The sequence below is a fragment of the Micropterus dolomieu genome, linkage group LG21 (assembly GCF_021292245.1).
Source record: "Micropterus dolomieu isolate WLL.071019.BEF.003 ecotype Adirondacks linkage group LG21, ASM2129224v1, whole genome shotgun sequence".
NCBI classification, from domain to species: domain Eukaryota; kingdom Metazoa; phylum Chordata; class Actinopteri; order Centrarchiformes; family Centrarchidae; genus Micropterus; species Micropterus dolomieu.
This window is the reverse complement of record NC_060170.1, coordinates 5,968,258-5,995,695: the sequence shown is the minus strand read 5'-3', so window position 1 is coordinate 5,995,695 and position 27,438 is coordinate 5,968,258. Positions and strand designations below refer to the sequence as shown.

Below are 27,438 nucleotides of genomic sequence, written 5' to 3'. Positions count from 1 at the left end.
CAACCTTCGGACTACTAGTTTGCTTCTCTAACCTCTGGGCCTCTGTTTAACCTCTGTTTCTACCAGCCCACCCTAATATAAAGAACTTAAGAACCTTATATCAAACAACATACACTGACTGTCTTTACACTGATTCGATACTCTTTGCCAATGCAGCCGGCTGCAGCCCTGCCATATCCTACACCACAGCCCATAATGTGATGTTATGAACTGTCCCCCGAACCGGCAGAGGGTGCTCTTCTGCAGAAAGGTCAGCGGAAGCTCCGTACAGTCTATGATAGAGAGCCTTTGTTGAAGTAACAGCAATCAACGTTTAGGGTATAGGCTACAAACAACCCGCGGTTTGTTCATAGTTCTCACCACGAATTGCTTTCTATTTCGTGTCATTGGTCTACGAGGGTAAGGTTTGATCTATAAGGGACATGGGCCGGAGCAAGAGCCGAACTCCTCCACCGAGACGAGGTAAGAAACTTGAGTCAGGTATCGTTAACGTTTACACTACGCAGCTATGGCTATGTGGCTGTTAGCTGCCACAACGCTGTTTTCTCTACACCGGGAGAAAGAAATGAGAACAAATGTTAATTAACTTATTTTCTTTCCTTAACGCTGACTTTACACCTTAACACGTGACTCACTGCGTATAACTCGAATGCCACCTTTTTCTAACGCTCTAACGTAAAGTTAAATATTTACGTAACGTTAGCATAGTTATTCAAAGGAAGCTAACAGGAGAACTCTAAATGACTCTAGATGTGGGCTCGATGCTTTTCCGAAGCGATCGATGATATTTGGCTGGATGTCTTTTTGAGTAACGTTATGCCTCTGTGTTGTATTCTGGTTGACCTGGACCTCATGATGGAGCAGTGATAGTTTTCCTATAAAGAGTGTTTGGTCAGAGCCATATCTTTCATGTACAACAACAACTGTAACGTTATGCTGTTGTGTTCTTGCATACTCAGTAGAGTGATCAAGGGATGGAGAGTAAAAGAAATGTTATTATATAATATATAATAATAAATGCATAAGTGAACAAAGTATTGGCATTTTCGGAGCATATTACCTCTCTGTCAAAATCTGACGCCAGCCACCTACAAATACCTTTTGCATGTGCACATTTGTAAAAGAAAACTGTAGGTGCAACACTAAAATAGGACTCACTTGGTGCCAGTAACATTTTTACAGGTTGGATGACTATTAGGATTAGAATGTTAAAACATGTTGCAGAAAAGTCCAACAATGTGAAGGAGAAAATGCAGTGTGTGGATGGCAATATTCCTTTAAGTTTTAAATTCCCAGATTCCAGTTTGCTACTAATGTCATGATCTTGTTTCCTCCTTTCCTGTAGAGAGAAGGCGTTCCCACTCAACTTCGCGGGAGCGTGAGCGAAGGCGAAGGGAGAGAGATCGCTCTCGCTCTCGAGATCGGGACCGAGACCGGCGCAGAAGTCGCTCACGATCTCCTCACAGGAGGCGCTCGAGGTGAGGAAACGCCTTTTGCAGTTTTTGGAACACCGATAGTTTTCTCTTTGCCACCGTTTCTGTTTTTTGTGACCAGTCCATTAATTTTTTTTTTCTTGCTTCTGGTGTGCCATTTAGGTTATGGCCTCTTTAAACATGTAGGAGAAAGGGTTGGGTATATTGTCACCAAATATTAGTGCTAACCTACTTCAGCTACTACCTATTACCGAAATCATCTGATCCCCAAATCAGATAGGGCTTAGTGATTTGTGATAGAAAAGCATTGTCTTTTCAGATAGTTTGCAGTGCATTAATGGTGGTCTTTGCCCTTGAGAACAAGCACACGTATCTGCATCCTAAACAGACTTTAACAAACCATGAACAATATTCAGTAGTCGAGGTAACCCTCCTGCAGCCATATTTATTTTCCCTCAGCAGGTCGCCTCCTCGACGTCATCGCTCCTCCTCCCTCTCTCCTACGAGGCAGAAAGATGACCGCAAAGATGTTAAGGACAAGCCAGCGAAGCCCATTCAGATCTCAGGTATTAGATGAATGGTATGCGTCTGTTCTTGCTATATTCATATAAATTGAGGAGGATATTCAGGAGGGAAATGAAATGAGCACCGAAATGAAAATTCTTGGCCGAAGCCAAAACCGAATATAAAGAAAAACTTTCCAGAATACTGAACAAAGTTTTTCTCACTTTTTTCCATTTATTTGCATTGCATTAATTTAATAGTCAAAATGAGCTTTTTACTCAGCATTTCCCACAGGATTTGGAGAGACTATGGTGGGTGGGTCTGAAGCCTGATAGGGTCCGGTAAAGTAAAATACATGTGTGTCAATTTACTTTTAATGGACACATGTAACATGTTTTATACTTTCTGTAAATATAATCAAATTAATCTTATTTCCATACTGTATAGACACCTTATTTTGAAAACCAGACAATGTCACGTGTATCATCGCGCAAAATTCCGAAAAGTCCGACCCAGTTTGATAAATAATGTTGTATGTGGTTCTCGTATCACGTAACTTGAAGACTTCACGGCCTTTCTTCAGGTAGGACTCTCATACTGCAACACTTGTCTTTGTAAAGAGAGAAACTGACAGGATAAAGTCGCTAACCTGCCTGTCAGCTGGCACTGGGCCATTTCAGTGGATTTACCATAAAGGCTTGAATACATGTGCACTCCAAATATAGGTGCGGCTAGCTTAATCGCCTTGTCACAAGCGAGTGACGGAAATACTCAAAGTGGGTAAGACCATTTTTCTGCCTTTTCTAAGAAGTCAGCCACAGATGGTGTGGATGTGCTGGGAGACAATTCAGCAGAACAGTGTCTGCAAACGGCAATTTTTGCGTCTTTCTCAGACACTTTAAAATGCTTGCACACTGCCGACATGTCAACGTAATTGTTGGTCAAAATTTATTCGGTCTTTTGACTTATTAGGCCGAACACCAAAAGAGCTCCTTTTTTTTGCTATTTTTGGCCGATTAATTTCGGTGCATCCCTAATATTCAGCTTTTTTGATGCTTTGATGTGACATGACAAGTGCAGCATTGATGTTTCTACCAGATTTCAATACCATCATTTTTGTTTTTGACAGAGGAAGACATGCAGGGCAAGACAGAAGAGGAGATTGAGATGATGAAACTGATGGGTTTTGCTTCCTTTGACAGCACCAAGGTGAGAGCAGTAGGGTGTCCTTTGTTACCACAAGGTGGCGCAGTTTATTTCAAATAAAGTTCATTGCACTCTACAGCTGAACTGAAGACAGGCCGACTGTTGCATATTCTCATAACTCATCAGTGCAGCTGGAGTCACAGAGTTGGTAGCTCCTGATTATATGCGTTCACTATTCATGTGTTTGACCCTTTGCCAAGGTATGATGAAGGTCACGTCTCTATTACTATATTAATTATGTATTGGGGGGGGGGGGGGGGGCTAAAAATTATACTAATCATTACTTTTTTTTACTGGACAAAAAGCTAGACCGCCAACTTCAAACTTAATTTACATCATATTCTTCACAGCAGCTGAAAGTGTTTCACTTGGAAGCAACTGCAGGCATGTGATGTTGAAGGAAATGTTCAGTTAGCCACTGAGATGTAACCCCTTTGTTGGTACAAATGTTGGACTAAATCTCTTGGTACTCTTCAGTGGATCAACAGTTGGACATTTACTGTAGTTTAGAATTAATTAAAGTTTTGCAAAGGCGTATCTTCCAAATGATCCTCACAAACTACTTTTGTGAATAAAAGGAGCGATGGAAGTCAAGCCGAGACTTCTACATTTCATTGATTAGTAACATGTCACCATTGAGCTTGAACTGTAATATGTGATGTTTTGAATGTGAGAGGCAGTAACGTTGTTTTCAAACAGGGGAAGAAAAGTGAGGCATCAGCTAATGCACATGCTATCAACGTGTCCATGAAGAGAAAATACAGGTACGTCAACAAAAACAAAACAGTGTTTCCACTTGTGTGGTTTGTTGATTGCGCAGCATCACAGCAGTGCTGCACATAGCCACAGACAACTTTTGGAAATCTTTCATTAGCCCTTGTTTTCTTATATAGTGATGTTTTCTTATTTGAACCCCAGCTGTTGGTCAGGTTGCTGAGTTAAAATGTCAACTCCTCAGTCCCCTCACTGTGAGCCCTCTGAGCATCAACCACAGTTATTGTAGCCAATCACCTCCGCAGGTGTTTCTATGCAGACATTCAGGCTCTCCCATTGGTGCTCGATGATGTAATCTGCAAGTGTTGCGAGGGTAACAGTGATGTAATGTTTTCTCATATATTTATTTTTTTAGGCAGTACATGAACAGAAAGGGTGGATTCAACAGACCACTGGACTTCATCGCTTGAAAGTACCTGAGAAACTTCCCTCCATTGTCCTCCTCACAATAGTGGATGATATTGAGCAATTTCCTGTTTTGTTTGCTTCCTTTTTTTTTTTTTCATGAGTAAACACATAAATGTAAATAGAAGTGCTTGAAGTGAGCCGGGCTCAGTATTGATAAGGACACAATGCATGGAGCTTTGTGTTGTTGAGGTGTGTGTAATTTTTTTATTTTAAATAAAAGCATTTAAAAATGTATGGTTGCATTACTGACTATGACAAAAAAAATAGAGCCATGATATGCAGGAACATTTTCTGATGTATAATTGTCAATTTATAGTGACACTAAAGTGTTTAAAGGGTTTATCAGTCAAGGATTATATTTAGTCCTAGACGAAGGACGTGTTTCAGCAGACAAACCAATTCTGTGTTGTCGCAGTGTAGGTCCAGGGTTTGTGTTCTGGCTTTAAAATGGGCATCCGTCCCAATCTGAAGCAGGATTTTACAGCTATCATGTTTCAGAAAGCCGTGGGCCGGCGCCTGCGCGGTTATATGTTTAGAGATAGGATAAGCGAGAAACCAATAAAAAGAGAGCATGTGAATCTGGCCAATCCCTGAACGCGAAATAAGACAACATCGTGGCAGCCAATCATCGCCATACACCGCGAAACAGCATGGCAGAGAGGCGTGTCCTCTGTCAGAAGCGGGCGTTGTCTCTTTAGCTCGTGGGCACTGCGGCCAATAGCTAACAAGTTTATCAGAAAGCAACCAATCACGGTGCACGAGCGTGTGCAGTGCAGAAACAGCCAATGTGAATTAGAACCAAAATGGCTGAACCAAGCCCTCGGTGGCAGTTGGTGCCCATCCTCCCGAAGATTGACGGCTTAAACGCCCAATAGGAGCTCGGGTTGTGATGTCCAGTACCCAATCATAATCGCCGCACACAGAAGCTTTGTGGTGAAGTACAGTAGTTAGCTGTCGTCCAGATCAACAAGCCTCTATTTTGGAAGCAGTTTGATAAACACTTACTGTTCCTCTGTTGATGTCAGTCGCTATCTGCGTTTCCAGCGAGACGTATCACGCGTGATCTGCGATAAACCAGCACAAAACTAGCCAGCCACAAAGCCCCGAACCGATAAGGTTGGATGACATCGGCGGTTGAACTTTAAGACAGCTAGCTCGTTTTTCTATCATTTCATTCAGGCAAGTCTGTGACAGCGGAACAAGCCAACGTTGTTGTTTTTTTGATTGGCTGAGTCTTTACAATATAACGTTACAGCCAAGCTAGCAAGAACTTTTTTGTCGTTAATTTGACGACTTGTCACGTCGACCGACTTATTTTTGCCAACCATTCAGCTTATTTTTATATGTCAAGCAGCCCTTTGTTTTGTTTTTGTCAACAAGCCGCCTTTTCTCGAAGAAGTACATAGAAAACCAACACTATTCAGCAAACAGTGTGCTTAATAAATAGGTAATAATAACGAGGACACAGAAACGTTAACGTTAGCTATTGAATAGGTGTTAGCGTCAGCCTTGACTAGCCAGCTAACATTAACGTTACCTGAACATTTTTATCATTAAAGAGGAGACTATTTCAGCTTCAAAAACTGACTGGTGCTGTCTTCCAGACCTTTAACTTTTAAATAGCCCGTTTGAGAACTTACACTGCAGGAGGAACTCTTTACCGTCACCTCTCGCCTTTTAAAATAATAATAATTGACAGATCAGCAAGCCACCTGAGTGTTAGAAGGAGAGCCAGTGTTAGGACCTGAAGCAGGTTGTGTTACAGCCACGGAATCCCTCATCGGATTGTTATATTATCAGTGTTATTGTTGAAAATGGCGGCGATCGGACTGGTGCAGATGTTGATCGAAGCGGCCGAGTACCTTGAACGCAGGGAAAGAGGTAAAGTGTAATTGTATTGTTTTCTACAGTCTGTTATATTTCTGAAAAATTACTATGGCAACCCCCTCTCCAACTCACGATGATTTATGCACTTGTCATTTTAAAACTTGTCTTAAATCCTGTTGATGTCCTTCACGTATTTACATGAAGTAATCAGGCCATGCATTAAAAACAGAAACTGTATCTGATTTTGCACAGTAAAGCATCGCCTACACCAACAATAGGTGCTAATCACTATTTTTTGGGATAAACTGCAAATGTGCAAAAACACACGTGCATTTGCCTTTCTGATCACGAGAGAAAGAATGCATATGTGGCAGATGCAGTGAGATGTGCAGGGAGACATTGTTTTCATGGAGGCCCCTCCTTTCCCTCTGTTGTGGTTTGCTAGTGGGGTTTATTCTAGTTCAAGATGACATCATTGTCCAGGCAGAGGGGAGAAAATACTGTATAAAGATACCGCATGAAATCCACACACTGCATGCCTGCGCTTCACCATAAGACATTGCTACTGAATTCCAAAATGCTCATGATCAAATGTGGCACATTTTGCAGTCCTCCTATTGGTCGGCTTCTTTTCACTGTGGCTGTGTTTTGCATTGCCAGAAATCTGGACATGTGACCACTATGGTGTTTATTTGCTTGCAGAAGCGGAACATGGCTATGCCTCCATGCCGCCCTTCATCAGCAGCAGAGAGAGGGAAAGCTTGAAAAGGAAAAGCAAAAGCAAGAAGAACACAAGTAGCAGGTAAAGGCCATTTGACTCCTTGTGGCCATAAAATGCATACTGTTTAATTTTTCAACTCTGCAACAAGTCTCATAATATCCCCTCCTCCAGTGAGTGCAGCAGGATTAATCAAGTGTTTCCTGGGTTTTTTTTTTTAAAACAAATCGCATGTTTGTAGTGACAGAGTCAGCATTTCTTTGGTGCAGCACTTAAAATTACATATTTCAAACCAGAGTGATGTGAAATTTAACTCACCACCATCTTGAAGAGGGCAGCCTAATCATTAGTGAGATATATATTGTACAGTATATAATTATGATGCTTAAAAATACTGTGACTTGTTTGCCTGATACGACCTTAACCGTTGTTTTTGAGAAAATATAGTTGGTGACCAAAAGAATGTGCTTTTGGCTGTTCTCCACTCAAAGTGGTGTGGTGTAGCATCAGAAGCATAGAGGTTAATATGTCATCAACACATGCTGTAGATACTTTTAGCTCATTTGTTTGGTGGGCACAGGTAACAGTTTGTTTTTTTTAGATTCATTTTGCAAAGATTGATCAGTTATGTGTGGCAGATAAGTGCTGACATGCACACCATTGTTGTGTGGATGTTTTACTTTTTTCCCCCCATTGCTATTTCTTTGCAAAGTCAAAATCACAAGGCGAAAATGTTGACACCTCTCAGCCCTAATGGCTCATTTGTACCTGACACTACAGAAAAGGTCCTCTGATATTACAAGCTGTGGCTGCATGTGTGAGTCTGTTGGCGTTGAGGCCATGTTTTGACTCCTCCCACAAAGCGTGTGACTGACAGCAGCAAACATCAGTCCGGCTTAAAGTGAATGGCCACTCGGTAAGGCAAACTGGGTCAGTCAAGGTGACTGCAGAAGACATTTCAGCGAGGGGCCCATGTCGTGACAGCTCTAGTCACCTCAATGGAAACTTACTGTAGACACATAGTGTACATTCAGAGTCTGTAACTGGAATTCCATAAATCAATCATATCGGGACAGATTTGTGTTGCATCCACTCCCCACAGATCAATGTGTGCTCCGGGATTAGATGCCGGAGGACATACAGTATGTCCATGCTGTATCTGTGTAGTGAGTTAAGGCCTGTACAGGATGTACACTGATAAGGCAAATATAAAAATTTGCTTTTTTGTGTTGATTGTTCCAGTGGAGATGATGAAATAGCACCACGATCAAAGTCAGCACTGATGGAACCCTTTTCTGGATGATTTAAAAGATTTAATGGAGTATGTTTATGTCCAGCTATATTTATGCACACATGCACATGAACAGCCCTAAAGGGAAACACCAGAAAACCCACCTAATTAGCGCAAAAAAAGTATGTAATGAAAGAAAGATGTGATGAAATTAGATTTTTCAGATAAACAGTGACATTGGGGGACTTACTTTTTCAGTAGACACAGCACTGGCATATTGCTGCCACCCACTGTTGCATGCCTCCTTTTAATCAGAAAGTTATAAAAATGAAAAAGGCGAATACACTGCCAAGTGTGTAGAGATAGGCAATGGATGCCTTAAAACTTCAATCAAAGTTCCAATTACACGCCTGTCCCTTTAACTGGCCTAGTGTGGCTATACCTTTTGACAAATAAACACTGGTCTCAATTAGTCACCTGGGGCCGTATTACAGAAACTTCCTAACCGGCAGATCCTATCTTAACTGCTTGGTATCCATGGCAATAAGAGTTAGGAACTGATTTAGGAATAAGGCCATTACAGATTAACATTTCCTAAATCAAGGTTACTTTCCTAACTTAAGTTTGGAAAAGTGTATTACAGAAGCATCCTAACTTCGTAAAATCTTAAATAAACTCTCCTAACTTTAGGAGAACTGTTAAGCTTGTCCTAACTTTTACTTTTCCACCAGGTAGTGTTTGCTAACTCGTTGAATCGACATGGCCGATCTTTTATTGCCTTTACAAAATTAACAAAATTAAGTTAAGCGTTATGGGAATTTGGATTTCTCGACGGAGGTTACCAACACTTGAAGTCCAATGATAGTTGTTGTTTCTGCTCCATTTTTCAGTGTATGTTTCATTTAAAAAACAACCAGAAAACGGCAATTAAAAGCCGTTTAGCTCACGAGATAAGAAAAGTGGCATTGTTTGCAAGGTAACATACCTAGCATAAAAGCTGATAACCGATTCCCTAACCTGAGATAAGATAGAATGACGTAAGATAAGATTGGATTCCTAAAGTTAGTTAGGATTTGCTTCTGTAATACCAAATTAGAAAAAATCCTATCTTAGACTCTTCCTATCTTATCAAGACTTAAGATAGGCACTTTCTGCAATATGGCTCCTGGTCTGTTTGTTATACAAGTTCTTTGGATGTATAAAACCTCTTACCTACACTGACATATTGGCATGCTATACTTTGTATATGCACCCTTCTGATAATCAATAACAGCTCAGTGTCTCAAACCATGAACATCCTTGAACTTGTCTGCATGTCTTTGTGTAGATTTGATAAGCAAAAGCAGAACCTCCTACCTTCACCTCATCAATCAGACCAGAAAGACATGCTCGGTTAAAGGAACTTGATGTTGCGAAAATTTGGTTTGGCTAAGATTTAGGCTGAAATTTAGTCTCAGAGACTGTGTGTGCATTAATCCCATTTAAACCACTACAGACTGGTTTGTAGAATAACCTGACCTTAAGCGTCCATTATACTATTTAAAAGACGTATATGACGGATGTAGCCACCGTGATGTTCCCCATTGTTTAGTCGACTACGATTTTGAAACCTCGAGTTTGTATATTTTTGTCATCGCCATCTTGTTTTTTTGGAACCAGAAGTGACCATATTCGGATGAGAGGGTCGATCTAGCTAGCTTGGTTAGTAAGATGCACCTGTAATTCACGTTAACTGTGATATTAATTTGTATGCTAAGTTTGGCTAGAGCGAAACAGGTTTAAAACAAAATGTACTCACTGGAAAAACAGCTGACTCCTTAAGCTTGATTTATACTCCCACTATAGGCCATGCATTTATACTTGTGTGTTGTGTCTCAGTCGTTCTGCAATTACACCGCCAAACAGCATTTGGCGGTAGCGCTACAGCGTCCACTGTGTTGACATTTGCCGGCCGAGCAGGCTAAGTCACGGTTTAGCCCTCCGCTAACAAGCCTGAGCTGGAACACTTAAGTCACAGTATACTGTTAACTACCAACATGTCATGTGAACAGTCAGTCAGAAGGCTAAAATAGTAACAAATGCCCCTTGTGCCAACATTTTTATTTTAATTAGAATTTTCTCGCCATATTTCCCATCTCTGCTGCACTTGTCACACAAACTGGATGGAAAGCAAATTCTGTTGATTGACGCCGTTTAGCCAAAAACAAGGATCAGTCCAAGTTGGGAGGGGCCGCTGGTATTCCCCCTCAAAATTGAATGTTTTAGTTTGGCCCTGTTTCACAGACACATAGAGCGTTCCGCTGCAGCTGACCAGCCGGTCGACCAGCCCGGTCGCAGATCATACTACAATTAATCCTGTGTTAAAATACAAGGCGTTATTTTTTCTATATTTCTATCATTTTGACCCTAATAATAATGTCAAAATTAATCCATCATGGTTGTTGATCATCTGTTTTTTCACTAACTTAATGTAATATTTAGCGACATATGTCAGTATTGTAGGATGTAGCTTTCTCAGATGCCACTTAAAATGTCTCTGCGTGCCCACGCTGTCTTGCACGCCATAGGTTGCCGACCCCTGGGCTACGCCATCTATTCGACGCAGAAGTATAAATCGCACTTTACAGTGTGTTTTAGTAGATATTTTTAGGTGACCAAAGTGTTACACTTCCTTTTCATGAACTGAAGTTTTTAGACTAAAACACCGAAAACAGTCAAAAACAAGTTCACGGCTCTTTAATGTATACACTGCAGTAGATACCATTCACCTCTGTCCTGATTGACAGATCGCTGTGGCAGCTACTCAGCTAGTAATAGGACCATAATTTACAAAATAAACATCATGCTGTGTTGAAGAAGACTTGAAACTAGCAAATGAGACCATAAACTCATTAGGAAAGTGTTTACTGAGGTAATAAATCAAGTGAGAAGTAGAGTCATTTTGTCATTGACTGCAATGCAATCAGACTTATTTTTGCCCTGTTTGCACCATCTCAGTGTGTCGACTGCAACGATTAATTTATTTTCATTATCGGTTAATCAGTTGATTATTATTATTAGTAGTAGTTGTTTATTGAATAGCGTCCTTCACAAGTTCCCAGAGTCCAAGGTGACATCATCAAATGTCTTGTTTTATCTGACCACTGACTAACAATCCAAAACCCAGTGATATAAACAACGATATAAAAAAGCAGCAAATCCTCACATTGGAGAAGCTGCAACTAGAGCATGTTTGGCAATTGAATAATCACAATTGCTGCCAATTAATTTCATGCCAATCGACTAAGCTGAACAACTGATGCAGGTTTGTCCATATTTCCAGTCATGCTTTAGCTCACCAGCATTCACTTTGACCATTTACTGTTGTTTGAGCACAGGGTTGTGTTAATCTGCAGCAACTCACCCACCAGCTATGAGCATTTTATCAGCCATTACTATTTAAGGGCAGCAGAGCCACGCTTGTTCTTAAGACAGGTTTCTGCTCAGCGTAGATGATTTGATATGGTCTGGTATGATGTTGGCTCTTGTTCTTTAATAGACAGACCAGCACTATTGCTATCAATTAATTTGCCTCTTGGGGGGGAAGGGGGGTTTGATTTCTGCCAGAGAAGAGCGGATCATTAATTGATCAGGCATGATGTTTGTTTGGTTTTTTTTGTTGCTGTTGAGACTTGAAATGTAAGGCAGGCAGACGTGGAATGGATGTATTTAAAGTCGTCGTTTCTCCGAGGCATGGATGTGCGTGCGGTGGGGGAGGGGAGTCACTGTGTTTCTGGCATGTATGTGTGCATGTGTGCCAGTAGTGGTGACTCCCCCCCCCCCCCATCTCTCGTTCCCTCTTGCTTTTTCGCTCTCTCCTCACCTCCTCCGCCTCTCTGTGTCTTTCCTGCTCTCTTCTAACTCTTGGCAGGCTGTGGAGAGCACCAGCTCCTCCATTACACACCCTACACACACACACACACACACACACACACACACACACGCACGCAACTTCAGTGCACTATGGAAAACATACAGTGATCTTGCCATCCTTGTTGAGCAGGCAATTGTAGTCTTTCCATGCTCACCACCCTGTGGTGGTGTTGTTGTTGTGTGAGGCTACAGCAAGGCTTCACAAGTGAAAATTCCACTTGATGGTAGATTAATGTAGAAGAATCTTGTTGTGGACCGAGCCGAAGGAAAGCTACACTGGTGAATCATTTTTCTACAGTTCAGTGATCCAGTATTATCTGATTCATAAACTTTCTGTCATGCACCCCTGTAAAATAGCCCATGAATCCCATGTAGTAAGACTTTGTCCAGGAATCCGTATGGGAAGATTGAAGTGTGAAATGAGGGTCTACACTGCGTGTGGAGTTATACGACTGAAGCTTATTTTTAGAATAGTCATTCATTTTCTTGACATTGCCCTGACCAGTCAGTACCAAGCGACTTATCCTGTCCCTTATTACATCCCTTCACCGCCATTTTCATTTGATGCTGTGGTAGTAGCTGCTTTGAGCAGTTAACATTATATTTTGCCCAATAATTAAAAAAATGTACCAATTTGAGAGTTGTTACTTCTGAAGTTGACTTACAAGGATTTAGAGGTCTAGAAGCAGGCTAACTTCAAACCCACATTCAGGTTTCATACAACATGGGCATCATTCCTGTCGGTGGAATTGTAGTCACCAACTTAATCACTAAAATCTGGGAAATTGCTTAAAAAAGGTGGATAGGGCTAGAAATATAAGCAATCGGACGTGTTTCTCTTATTTAGAGGAAAGTTTCAGGTGTGCTACTTACAGTTTAACCTCCAAACAAAGTGGTAATTCTAGCTACGCAGTCTGCTTCTTTACAACCCGTCTGGTCATCTGACTGCGTCTGACTGTGTTGTAGAGTTGTCGCCATGTTCCCAGATATTAACACTTAGTTTGGTCAATAACTGATATGAATATAAGACACAATGAGACCCCACTGCACATCCTGATTGTAGCTGATTTGCATAGCAGTGGTGGCAATTGGAGTGATACTGATAAATCAGCCAGGTTGATATAAGTGATTTTTTAAGCTTATTGCAGAGATACTGTATATCAGTATCTGTGTATGTTGACTGATGACTAACAAGAAACCAAAGTATAGAAATGCCAAACTAGGTTTGAGGTTATTTAGAAACAGTGTCGACATTACAGAGTTTCAAATGTAGTTTTTTCTTTTCAAAATCAGTTCTTCATTCCAATAAATAAAAAAGGTGGCATAAATAATGAAACATTTAATAAGATTTAAAGAGGTGGTATTATGCATATTTTCAGGTTCATAATCTTATTTAGGGGTTGTACCAGAACAGGTTTACATGGTTTAATTTTCTAAAAACACCATATTTTTGTCATACTGCACATTACTGCAGCTCCTCTTTTCACTCTGTGTTGAAGGTTTAGTTTTAGCTATGGAGTGATATATCTTGTCTCTAAATGATCTTTATTGGGAGTTGCACATGCGCAGTTCCTAGTTAAGGACTACTAGCCAATCAGAAGCAGAGAAGGGTGGGCCAATGAGAAGACAGTAAACACGGCTTCGTTTCAGCTGTACATGTTGCTGAACCAGCTTGGCAACATAGACTGGAGCAAGAGTTTCATCTGTAAAAAAAGTATTTTTCATCCAGAAAGAGCAGAATTGTCTGTGGGAGATGGGAACTCTCTTTGGGCTTTTTCACTTTGCAAACCTATTAGGTTTGTATATAACTCAATAAAGGAGAGGGAAAAAGCCAAAAAGCTGAATACCACCTCTTTAAAAAAGAATATTGCAAGTTGAGAATCTGTTCAGGATCGCAGAAGGTAAGAGTAGCGATTCTGAACAGATATTTTTAAGATAATTTTGTCCTAATTTCTGCCTCACTACAATAGTGCCAGCTGGAGAGAGACAGACGACTATATGCAGTGAGCCACTTGGGCGCCCTTTTTAATCCCCCCTCTCGCACTACATCACACTGACTTTTGTAAACATACTGTCTGTATCCCAAATAGTAATGGAAATCTTGAAACAAAGCTTGAGGCAGGTAAAGTTTGGCTAAAGCTGAGTTTCGATGTAGTCAATGTGGTCCCAGGGTGTATTTGGTATTTGGATCCAGTTTCATGTGCTGACATGGAATTAGAGCAAACCATATGTTATTCCACATGGCTCACACAAAAAACAATATTTTCATTACTCAGTGTTACTTATGGAGGGGCAGAGGGTGATGGGACTCGGGCAGGAAGTGGGAGATGTCCCTGAGCCTGAAATCTAGCTGGAATCAGAGGGATCATTTCCCTGCCAGTGCTGTTATGTCACCAGCGGCTGTCTGCCGTGCACAGGAATGCACACTGACTGGAGGGGCCAAGTGAGATAGAGAGCACCCAAAGCTGACACGCACACACACACACACACACACACACACGCGGGCATGACACCCACTGCTGTTCAGAGGTTGTGACTGAGCCTAGTAGAAGACAGTAGTTCTAAGCTAAGTCTTGAAAGTAAGTTGTTAGACATGACCGTATGTGTGTGTGTGTGTGTGTGTGTGTGTGTGGGTGTGTGTGTGTGTGTGTTTTACTATATTTGGGATTGCACTATAATGGGATCCGACAGCTTTGTGGGGACCAAAATGCATGTTTAAAGGGCTGTTTGAGGGTTAAAACATGGGTTTAGGGTTCATGTTAGAATTAGGTTAAGGTTAGGGTAAGGGGCTTGGTGACGCATTATGTCAATAAAATGTCCCCAGAGGGATAGAGGAACAAGCGTGTGTGTGTGTGTGTGTGTGTGTGTGTGTGTACATGTACTTCCTACGTAGTGAGGAGCAAAACAAGATTTTAACCAACAGTGTGAGGACATTTTGGCCAAATTCAAAGGACTGTTTGAAAGTTAAGACTTGGTTTTAAGGGTTAGGGTATAATTTGGTTTTGGTTAGGGTGAGGCTCAGCATTTTAGTTGTGATGGTTAAGGTTAGGGTAAGGGTACAGGAAACGCATAATGTCAAGGAGGGTCCTCACAACTATAGAAGTACAAGAATATGTGTGTGTGTGTGTGTGTGGGAGTCTATGATGACAGTGTAGGGGTCTAGCACAGCTGAAGGTGCAGAGGCTATTTTGGGATGTGGGGTGGGGGGTCAGGAGGTCAGGGGAGATAGATTAGAGTTCAGGAATGCCACCACCCATTCACCCCTTTTCACACAGGTCAGGCCAGCACAATCCTTCCAAACACTACGCTGTTCCCCGTTTCTGCAGTCTGTCTGTCTGTCTGTGTGTGTTCTGCTTTATGCTGCAGCACACCTCCATCTTCCAGCCTTCAGCACTGTGTTTTCTCCGACTCTCTCAGTACAACATGCAGAGTGGATAATCAGGCAATATGTAGGTGCTTAGTCCCGTCTACTCCTGCCCTCTGTTTGTAGTTACTGTTACTATGTTCACTCATGGCCTCCTCATCACGTATTTGAGTGTGGTCCTTAAAAAGCACAAGTTTCGTCGGTAGAACAAGCCTCTGGCATCAGAATACCCAGCCTGCTCTTCTGATTTCCTAGAATCTCATTTTGTCTGCCGTTCTGACTGCTCATAAACTCCCACACAGCATCTTTCTCTGTCACTCCCCTGCAGTAGGGCTTTGGACTGCATTGATGGCACGCAGAGAGGAAACCTGTTTAATCTGTGCTTCTGATATTATGTATGGTTTCTCATATGTGTTTTATCTCCTCAGGTCCACACACAATGAAATGGAAAAAAACAGGTATGTAAAAATGTCTTTGTGTGTTTGTGCTGTTCCTCAAACCATAACAATAGCACTCCACCCTCCACCCTGCTGTCACCATGTAAAGTGTCAGTAAATTATGGTATGTCGACGGAGAATGTTTTTTTTCTATCAGATTAAGAATCTCTGTTAAGTATGGAGGATGATTTTACCCAGTATTCAAATAAATAGAGAAAATAGTGAATAAATTAATATTGTTTAAGTACAGGTCAGCATTTTAACCCAATGGCATTCCCATCAGCCTCAGCTGTACTTTTGTGCTTATTGCTAATTAGCAAAGGTTAGCATGCTAACATGCGCGACTAAGCCGGTCAACATGGTAAACATTAAACCAGTTAACATCCTCATTTTAGCACTGACATTGTGAACATGTTGGCATGCTGGTGTTAACATTTAGCTCAAAGCACCGCTGTGCCAAAGTGCTACTTCACAGAGCAGAGCTACTATAGACCCATACTCCTCCTATCAAATTCATACTTTTACACAAACAAAAATCAAACTGCTGCTGTTTTTCAGTAGTTTCTGCTAGAATTAGTGTCTTTTATGTCCCTGTCACTCGCTTCACTCGCTTCCACCCTGCCTGTGGTAGTTGATCCAAACCAGCAGCTAGGTGGACAGCCTGAATAATACATGGCACTGAGGCCTGTGCCTGGGATTTAGCACTGTGCGTGTGTGTGTGTGTGTGTGTGTGTGTGTATGTGTGTGTGTGTGGAGACACCTTACACCCAGCAGTAAGTAAAAATTATGAGCATGGCCCCGTCGTAATATAACTTGACAACATTCCTAGCCTTTAGCCAGTTTCTCCAACAGTAGCTTGATGGTAGAACGCCATTATAGGCAGGTAGTAAATTACTCACGGTAACCCAACTGCTTTTACGCAACAAATTCAACTCACACAGTCAGGTGCGAGTTGAAATTGTTGTACAATGTACAGGTGGTACATTTAAGTGTAAAACTGGGTTCAGAGAAATGTAGCATCCAGCCTATAGCTCCACATACATGCTCACCTATTGACACACTGCACTGAAACCACAGTAAACCAGAATAACCTGCTACTGAAATGTCCGCAGTGTTTTCCTCCCACTTAGATACCATGTGACCTGTGCCGTTTCATGAGTCTGCTGCTCGTTAACAAACATTATGTAGCCCTGCTGATCCCTTTATTATGTCAGAACAACACAGGCAAGGGCATTTCCATGTTATGTAATGACAATCTGCCCTTTGGACTGAGTCAGCTGAGAAACAGGCACTTGGTTTCAGCCGCTGACTACTGCTTTTTTTGTGGGTGTGTGGGATCCACTTGCTGTGTGTGTGTGTGTGTGTGTGTGTTTAAAAGAGCAAAGGGGGTGCGAATATATTTATGTGCATTCGCTGCGCACAGTAAAATAAGTCTTTTGATTTGAATAAACTCTTTTGGGCCGTGACGTTCACTTCAGGATTACCTGCAGCGGACAATACATGAACAACTCATCCGGCCAGCCCTCTACCACCGAAAAAAAACGATTTTACAGCCGCTCTCAGGAAGAGTCTGACGTACACACGCCCACTCGCTGAGGCATGCACAGGCATACAGACACGTACACACTCCGCCGAGGCTGGAGCTGGAGGTGTGTGTTGTGTAACAGTGGGGTCAAGTGGTCACAAACACCCACCAGACCTTAGCAACTGCCAAGGCTGCCAGCTTAGAGCAGCTGAGAGCGCACGCGCGGGGGGGTTGTTGTAGGACAGGTGACATTAATAATGAGTTCAGATCTAGACATATGTCACAGATGATGATTGGATTTAAGCACATTTCTGTTTTCTTCTTGTCAAGGGAGGATCAGCTCAATGAAATATCCTAATAGGATATTACTACACAGGTTATGTAGCAACAATATGTCATAATGTTACAATGTTGAAGACATACACAGGAGAGTCTCATCACTACCTCTTAATGTGAGTGAGTAACTCTTGTATCAAAAACCTGAGTAACCAAAACACACAGTAGCTCAGAGGAAGCTCTTTTATTTTTTCCCTGTTGTTTGGGGAATGATTCTCCAGAATTCCTTTTGGCTGATATTTATTTTCTATATCGATTGATCCCAAAGTTACATCAGTGATGTGTTATGGTGGGTGGGGTACTTGAATACTTCTTTGGTACAGCCAAAAATGTGTCTGTTGCAATACAATAAAAGTACTGAAACTGTCAAATATTAAACATAGCATTGAGTGCATACTCGGATACACACTTTACTTATTCTTTAAACAGACCATAATAATATTTTAATAATAGACTGTATTGTATTTAGGCACAGTGCTTGTAAGGCTGCTTGTGTGTCGACAATGTTTAACATTTTAGAGGTTAGGCTTCTGTTGTATAACAAGACTATTGAATAACATGAGTAGTAGTTGGTGCTTTGAGCTAAATGCTAACATCAGCATGCTGACATGCTCACAATGACAATGTTCACCAACTTAGTTTTGAACACAAAGCACTGTGAGGGTGATGGGCGCATAATTAGGTTTGCAGGGATTCGGTTTTGACCTGATGATGGCGCTCAATGAAAGTTAAGGAATCACTAAACCTCATGATAATCCATCCATTGGTTGTTGAGGTATTTCAGTCAGGACCAGAATGGTGGGCCAACCGACCGGCATTGCCAACCTTTAAGAGCTGAGGCACTTGCATGGTCAAAAAACAATAAAGTAAGGTATTGAAAAAGGTATTTATTTGATATCTTATTGGAAATAGTAATGAAAAATTCAAGACAATTCTCAGCCTTTATAATAAGTAAGCTACTTAAGGCTTTATGCAGCCTTGCATCAATTACTAATCACATTTGACATTAAAATAAAAATCAAGATCAACTTGCTAGCTTTTTGCATAAGCTTTCAACCACATCTCATGGTCTTCATCCGCACATGGAGTCGTCACGATGAGATGGCTCAGTTGTCATCATATAATTGAGCAAACTCCCTCCACTGATGAAGACCATGAGAAAGCTCCAGAAAAAAAAAATTAAGGAAGTGGACCATGAGTTATTTTTTGTTTGTTTGTACTCTATTCATTTCCAAGGCCATTTATGAACTTTCACACACAACAAAAGACATGCTTGTTTTTTGTGTGGATCTGACTTGAAAAAAATGCTAATGATGTTTGACAGTTTGTCTCTCTCTTTGTTTCTTCTGCTCTCTCTTCAGACGGGCACATCTACGGCTGTGTTTAGAGCGCTTGAAATCCCTCGTTCCCTTAGGACCAGATGCTAACAGGCACACCACCCTCAGCCTGCTGATGAAGGCCAAAGATCATATCAAGGTGTGTGTACATATATATGTGTATGTATATATAATAATATGTGTGTGTCTGGTACTCACCTAATCAGTGTGAAGAGGGCAATTTGTGCTGGGTAAGTGTGTTAGCAGTGTGTGACTGAGTGACTAAAAGCTCTTAGATAAGCCACTGAGGGAAAACACACACAGCAACTTTTTCCCCAACTTTTTTCCCCCTCCTCACCCTGCAGAGGTTGGAGGAGAGCGATAGGAGAGCTCAGCACACCGTGGAGCAGCTACAGCGGGAGCAGAGACACCTGAGGAGGCGTCTGGAGCAGCTGGGGGTGGAGAGGACCCGCATGGACAGTACCGGCTCCACTCGGTCTTCTGACAAGTCCGACTCTGACCAAGGTGAGCCTTCACCCAGGCACGCAGACACGACACACTCACTGCTCTCCATGAAAGCAGATGAGAACAAATTATATGTTACTTACGCTACTGTGGTCATTTGTGTCTTTTCAATGGGTTGGATGTTTTTATTTATGTAATTATTCAGAGATTGTAAGTGATATCGTCGCGTTGTGAGAAGCTCAAACAACCCCAGAGCCAACAGCTGTCTTATCATAAATCAAAATATGCAATAATGAAAAGACGATGGAGGGAGGGGGGGGCTGTTTGGCCGATCATTCAAAACAAAAAGGGCTAATTATCATTACTATAAGTCTCTCGAGTGCCTGTTATCTTTGTCTTGAGAAAAGACTGCTGAATATGCGCAATAAAGTTGGTGAAGGTGCAAAGCAAAAAGTATTATGTACACAGGGTCTTGCAGTCCAGGTGCTAGAAGAAATGACTGAAGAGGTATTACCCGGCCTTGTTTGCTCAGGAAAGATTAAAGTAGTAAAATGAGCTTTTGAGCAACCTTCAGAAAAACTTGTATTGATAAATGATAGTATTGAATTGAATCATTCAGCCATATCACAGTGTTGTCTTTTTGTTCCAACAGAAGACCTGGATGTGGACGTGGAGGGGACGGACTACCTGCTGGGTGACCTGGAGTGGAGCACCAGCAGTGTGAGCGACTCAGGGGATGAGAGGGGCAGCCTGCGCAGCAGCTGTAGCGACGAGGGCTACTCCAGCGCCAGCCTTCTGCGCCTGCAGGACACTCAGGAGACGGCCAAGCAGCTGGGCTGCAGCCTATAGACAGCACTGGTTACTGACCCAACTCCCGCCTCCCGGCCTCAGCCAATCCCATCACAAGATTGTCTCGCCACTTCCTGGTCCCGCTCAGACCTCATCCCCTTCCCTCCCTCCATCCCAACCAGGACTAATCGAGTCTGAGGCCTCTCCTCCAGCCGGGCTTCTGCGGACTTCCTGTCCCCACGGAGATTTCCATTAAAGACTGCAACACCTCTGAGACAGCCGCCCACATCCAGCACATCATCAGCGGTCAGTCTTTAGGGTGTCACTTGCTCTGCACCAGTCAGACAAGGATTCTAAAGACACTCCACCCCTCCGTCCGTCAGAAACACAACTTTCAGCCAGAGAATGTTACCACACAATATCCCACTGCCTCTTTTTCTATGCCTCAAGAGCCATGGGAAGCACTTGATTTCACCCTTACTTCAAACATACTTAAACACACATACACATACCCCTCCATCGCTCCTAGTTGTCCAATGAGACAGAGTCCTCCCAAAAGGTGTGACGCTGACATGATGTCAGGCTTTCTTTCTGGCCTGCTCACCAGTCAGCCACGGTGTTTTGCACTTTGCGGTCTCTTACAAAACTTAAAGGCTCCCACTACAGCTGTTGCAGTAATGTTGCCAGATGAAGTGGGAAAACTACGCCACAGCTGTGCTGCAGAGCACAGCAGAGTTTGTGGAAACTAAACTAGACTGTGTGTGTTGTTTAACCGTCAGGGTCCGACAGCAATACGCCCCTTATTACCAAGGCTTTGGCAGGCAGGCTCATAACTACCCTGTAATTTTCTGTCCACACCTGCCATTCAGAGGAAAAAGTAAAAACAAAATCAACAACAACAACAAAAAATTAGTTCAGCATGAGATTGTGAAGGGGCCGGGGTATGTGGGAGGGTTTTGGGGTGGTGTTTTTTGCCTCTCTCTGATGACTGTGGCGTTTTTAAAGCATCCTTTTATCATAATGTATGTATGTCACGTCTGAACCTGGCGACGACAGGGGTCACTAGCAGGTTTGGAAACTTTAAACACCAGCCACCAGGCCGAATGCTGGTATATTTCGGCAGGTGCTGGTAAATTTTTGTACACTACTTCTTCACTGCCCCCTTCACCAGGTATTAATAGGAAGGAAAGAGCATATATCCCCTGAGAGCAGTCGAGAGACTGGAGCACATTCCATTATGTAGAGAGGACAGGCAGGTGAGATTGAGAGCATTATTTTTTTGCGAGTGGATGTTCCTGCCAATTATTTATGAAGGGAGAGTTCAGTTTGAGACGAGCCGAGTCACCCTGAAACAGAAGGACTGGCTTTAACTTTTCAGTGGGAACACACTGAGAAAGGCCCAACTCTTTCTCTGTGTTCACAAATGAAAAGCACCAAAATGTTAAAACAACAGATTTTCTCTCCTTTGCCTTGCCTTCATAGCTATTTATTGTTTCTGCAAAAAATGTACACCTTTAAATGTAAATAGTTTACAGAAAGATCTCTATGTCTATCAGCAAATGTATTTATTACATATACTAAATATCTAGATGAATATATAAATATATTTAATTAGTCATAGCCTATGTTCCTGTGAGGTTTATTGAGAGTTTCCAACGTGTAGTTTGTTTGCACAGCCTAGTCAGTCCATAGAATATTTAGAAATGTTTCTTGTGCCTCGAGGCTTTTGTGTCTGTTCGACACGGTGCTCCTAGAAAATAAAATGTTTTCTTTGTGGTTGATGATCTTTTTTTCTTCTGTTTTCAAAGCCATGTTGCCCTCTAACGGGGGGAATAAAAGGACAAAAAAATCGGAATAATTGATAAAAAATGTGAATAAAAAAAGTATAAAAGAGAGGAGTCGGTGGCCAGGTTGAGTGGCGGTGATGATTCCTCTGGCAAAAGGTGTGTTTCCTGTTCGCCCATCTCGGTGCCTGGGAAACCTTAAAAAACAAAATGGCTGCTCACACCAGGTGAGATTTTTAGCCCTTTTTGTTTTTGGTTCCAAATCATCGTGGGCAGGGAGAGGATTGCAGCTCTTTGAATGTAGATGTCCTCCACCCTGCAGTGTGGCAGCACGGTGCCAAAGGAAACCTCCCCGCTCCTGCAGCCACCACTTGCAAATCTCAGTTAAAGCATGAAGATGAATCAGAAAAATAGATATAGGGTTGTTTAGTTTTGAGTGTGTGGAATGCTGCTTTTATTGTCAAATTGAAACCTTTTTCAAACGGAGAGGAACTGTTTAGCCACGCTATTAGGGGGACTAACGGGGAAATGTGTGGAATATTAGGTGTGAGTGGGCAGGTGTGTTCACTGAAATGTCTGTCGGTGAATGCCTGTGCGAACTGTGTGTGTTTATTTCGTCACCGTCTTCAGAGAGAATTTTTGGGGGTTGTAGAGGGTGGGTGGTTTAAAAAAAATTGTAAGGCTATGTTTCTGTTCATTTGTTTACTAGTAAAATGCAAAAAAAAAAAGTCCTCGACAAAGACTTTATGTATTACCAAAAGCATTAATGTCTGTCTATGGGAGTCTCCTGTTTCCTCCTTATTCCCATCCATGGCCTGTCGTCTTATCTTTCGCCAATCGACGTGTGCGTGCGTGACTCTCTCCTCCACATGCTGCGTTGGCATCCATGGTGCAGGCGAGGCAGGGGCGTGTGGTGGGGGTAGTGTATGTGTCAGTGATCACATGCAACTATTGCTCCTCACTTCCCCAATAAAAAAAAAAAAAAAAAGACCCTGGTGCGCTCAGCATCTGCCTTAAGAAGCAGGTGTGGAATCCCTCAAAGAACAAGACTACAGTCAGACCAGTTGTTTAAGCTACAGGTTTCAGCATCAGGGGAAACTCAATGTTCATTTGTATATTTGTTTTGTTTTTGTTGCACCTTTTTATCCCTGCATACAAAGTGGCTAAAAATGCCTTAAAACAGACACAAATGTATGACCCAACAGAATATGACATTTATGAGTGTATATGATATATCGACATGTATCACAAAGGCCATTCCTTTTCAATGTGACTGTCTCAGGCGTGGTGCTATCATCCATTACACCGCACAGACACACCCCATCATAATTTCATGAGCATCGTCGTCACCTGCCACCTTTCTTCTTTAGAAATGTCTGTTTGTTGAACAACAACTTAAAGGAGGGCATTTTGTGCACTTAATTTTTAAGAATTGGAGAATTTGGACAAAGTCTAAAAAAAAATATTTCAAATGTAGAAGGGGCAAAAACTTTAAGAGAGAATTGTGGAGCAGCAATTTATATTTGCCATTGATATTAAAGGAATAAAACATTTGAAACCCTTGTTTACCTACCTATCACCTTGTCATTGTCTTTATTTGTGGTTCGAGACACAAACCCCTGTACAGTAATTACACTGTAAGAGCAAATGAAGGCTTTAACCGCAGAGCCCAACCCACCAGTTTCTCATACAATGAATAATCGTCATGTAGAGGCTGAATAGACAATAATGAGGAGGTTTTTGCACAGCAGATCAAAGCAAGCCTCAATGGGGGGCTTGATCCTTGCCAGCCATCCAGTTTGTTTCAGAGTAATCTGTTGGCCAAATCCCAGGTTTGTAAGACAGGTTTGTCCAACCATCTGACTGCTGCTCAATTACCAACACACGCAAAGCATAGAAAAGGAGAATATGGAAGGGGATGAGCATCTTGGAAAGCATCCTGCTCTCCTTCTGGAGCTCCCTGACTGCTGAGGGGGAGGGGAGACATAGGAAAAGACTTTGGGTAGCTCTGTATCTCCATGTTAGCTCCAGTGCCATTTCAATATATAGTAGGTCTTGGACTGAGTTCCAGAAGTGGATTCTCCAAATGGAGAAATACTCACACATAACCAGTTCATTCTGGATGAAGGGCGCATCTTCGCCACCATTTGCATCTACACTGATTAGCCATAACATTATGACCACCTGCCTAAGACTGTGTAGGTCCCCTTTTTGCCACCAAAACAGTCCTGACCTTTTGAGGCATGGACTCCACTAGACCTCTGAAGGTGAGCTGTAATATCTGGTACCAAGACATTAGCAGCAGGTCTTCTAAGTCCTGTAAGTTGTGAGGTGGGGCCTCCATGGATCGGACTTGTTTGTCCAGCACATCCCACAGATGCTTGATTGGATTGACATCTGGGGAATTTGGAGGCCAAGTCAACACCTTGAACTCGTTGTTGTGTTCCTCAAACCCTTCTTGAACCATTTTTGCTTTGTGGCAGGGCGCATTATCCTGCTGAAAGAGGCCACTGCCGTCTGGGAATACCGTTTCCATGAAAGGGTGTGCATGGTCTGCAAAACAATAACATCCACATGAATGGCAGGACCCAAGGTTTCCCAGCAGAACATTGCCCAAAGCATCACACTGCCTCCACCAGCTTGCCTTCCTCCTGGGTTACCTTCAGGGAATTCTTACCTTGCGCTTGCAAAATTTTTACACTCACATCTTTTGTTGCTGTATTAGAACTACACTTACGTTAACAACCAGTGAACAACCAGTAAAAAGCGATATATATATATTCCCCTATATATATATTCTCTCCCCCATTCTCCTCTGTTGATCAAAAGTTACTGTAATGTTAGCTTTCAGACACATCATAGCTGCATGGGGGGAATTCACTCAGGCCAGACTGAGTTCTTCTGTAGGCTATGACTTAAATGCTATCCAGCTACTCTTGTAAATGTGTGATAAAGTAATACCATATATAATTCATCTCTCTATTAGATAAGTTGCAGGTCCAAAGAAGGTTATTTAATTACAGTATTTACTGTTACTGCACTGTACCTTGGTTCAATCAGAGTGTGATTTTGCTCTTTGGTTTGGTTTCATACAAGTATACATACGTAAGCTGTTAATAAGGATCCTGTTTAAAGTGGCTACTGTCTGAATTTAATAACCTGATGGCCACAGGGATAAAAGATTTGGAGCAACGATTATGCATGTATGTATGATTGCTTTCATTTTCTTATATTTTCTTGTGTGTATCTGTATCTGTGGGTACATGCTCATGGATATCCTAGCCTACATTCAGGCAACATCTACATATTTATTTATTTTATTTAATGCAGAAAGTTAAATGGGTCAGAATATAGCAAAGATAATAAATATCATGATATAATTTAGTTTAGGTGATGCCTAGGTGCCTAGACATGCCAAAAACTACTGACATGTAGACCACTACTGACCTGAGAATCAGCAGCCTTGCCAATCTCCTGCTTTGTTCTCTCTCTCCTAAAATATTTTCCAAAATCCATCTGGTCAATGAATTGAAGGATACACTGGTACAATAGCATTAGCAATAGCAAAAGACACTGTGATATTTAGTTTTCACTGACAACAACATTCTTTGGGGACTGATATTCTTCTGAAATACTATAGAGATAGGTAATATTAAAAAGCATCCACCAAAAGACACACCTTATGTTTAATCTGCACATGAAACAGGAGCCAGACACCGCAATGCAGTTTAGTCTCAGCCAAGCACAACACACTCCAGCTGAGTGTATTTACATTACCTGCCTGCCTCTGAGTGCGTGAATAGAAATGTTATTGACAGAGTTGTGTAATTAAGTGTGTTTGTTAGCGGGTGTGTGTCAGAGTCACGGACCTACTGACCCACCTCTCCACAACCTCGCTTGTCAGCTTAGTCAAATCCAGCAGCTTATCCAGGACCTACACGCCCAGCTTAGTTTTATTTTGATCGCCTCCCAGGACTGCCACGACCAGTCATACATATACACACCCACACATGCAAACTGCATGCAGAGAACACACACACCAAAGCATCACAATCATACAACAAATCCCGTGTGCCATGGAAACACAACATCACAAAGCCCTAGAGAACAATTGAGTGAGAAGAAAGTGATTCAATCACTTACAGGCTTTGGAGAGCAACAACAAAGTCTAGAAAACAACAACGTCTAGAAAACACCAAAATCTAGACAACAGTCAACTCTAGATAACAGTAGTGGCCTTTTCTAAATAGAGAAAATAAAAACCAAATATAAATAAATACATTAATTTTGCCACACAACGCACAAGGTCATAAAGTCATGGTAAAATATTTGAACTTACCAGAAAACACAAAATACATTTACAAAATATAATTTGCCCAACACTTTGTACAGGAACTGAGAATTAATATTTTATGAAAGAAATCAGTAAGCCACTGTCTAATGACACCCCCCCCACACACACACACACCAGGAATTCCCACACCTGTATCTCCCCCCTAAGTCAGCAGAAAAGCACAAAACACACAATTTATTTACAGCGTCAGTATACACTAATATAATACCATTTTGTTTGTAAACACACCTCGCCACTCATGCTGTTGTCGCTGGTCAGAGTCTCTTCCCCTCATGGCGAAGATACACACACACACATACATGCTACAGTGGACTCCTACAACTCCACTGTAGCAAGGACCATTACAAGAAGTCCTTCCTACCCACTGTCATCACAATACACAACAACTCTCCTCTGGGCAGGGCGAGGAGACTGAATGACACGTGATTGATAAAGGACATGACATTATAGTAATGCTCCGTACTTGTATAGTGCCTTTCTAGTCTTTTCGACCACTCAAAGCGCTTTTACACTACATCTGCATTCACCAGTCACACACATTCATACACTGAGCCTAAGTGCTCAAACAGAAACTAACATTCACACTCATTCATACACTCCGCCCCTGGCGGAACAGCCGCCAGGGGCAAATCGGGGTTCAGTATCTTGCCCAAGGACACTTCGACACGCAACCAGGGAGCCAGGGATCGAACCGCCGACCTTCCGATTAACAGCCAACCCGCTCTATCTCCTGAACCACAGCCGCCGTGTTACTCAACACTCTCAATATTTGCAAGTGATACTTAATTGCACATCCTGAATATGCGCACAGTTGCACTTGTGTATACATCTCATATTTGTAAATATACATTGTAAATATATTTTTAAAGGAAATTTTGTACATTATATGTTAGTTTGTGTAAATATGTCTGGTCTGTAAATTATTTGTATTCTGTGTCAATTTGCTGCTGCAACACCGCAATTTCCCCTCTATCTATCAATCGTCAGGAATCAGCTGGGACACCCAGGTCTTCATGCATCTATCTTGGTCCGCTAGGTAGTTCACTCTTTCATTT

General features: G+C 42.0%; 2 protein-coding genes across 3 annotated transcripts; both read left to right on the top strand.

The window, feature by feature from the left end:
* Positions 1-246: 246 nt before the first annotated feature.
* On the top strand, positions 247-4,557 carry snrnp27 (small nuclear ribonucleoprotein 27 (U4/U6.U5)). Of its 2 annotated transcripts, none has more exons than XM_046034949.1 (6): positions 247-462; positions 1,346-1,478; positions 1,893-1,999; positions 3,067-3,146; positions 3,843-3,907; positions 4,273-4,557. In XM_046034949.1, the coding sequence occupies exons 1-6, from the start codon at positions 423-425 to the stop codon at positions 4,325-4,327; spliced, it is 480 nt and encodes a 159-aa protein (XP_045890905.1). In that variant the 5' UTR covers positions 247-422; the 3' UTR covers positions 4,328-4,557. The 2 variants fall into 2 exon arrangements, with proteins under 2 accessions (XP_045890905.1, XP_045890906.1); XM_046034950.1 differs by having other exon boundaries at positions 252-462; positions 1,896-1,999.
* A 580-nt stretch (positions 4,558-5,137) lies between these two features.
* Positions 5,138-22,024, top strand: mxd1 (MAX dimerization protein 1). The gene is made up of 6 exons (XM_046035274.1): positions 5,138-6,206; positions 6,855-6,954; positions 15,806-15,835; positions 19,037-19,151; positions 19,357-19,516; positions 20,109-22,024. Exons 1-6 carry the CDS (start codon positions 6,140-6,142, stop codon positions 20,303-20,305), a joined length of 669 nt encoding a protein of 222 aa, XP_045891230.1. The 5' UTR covers positions 5,138-6,139; the 3' UTR covers positions 20,306-22,024.
* The last annotated feature ends 5,414 nt before the right edge of the window (positions 22,025-27,438 follow it).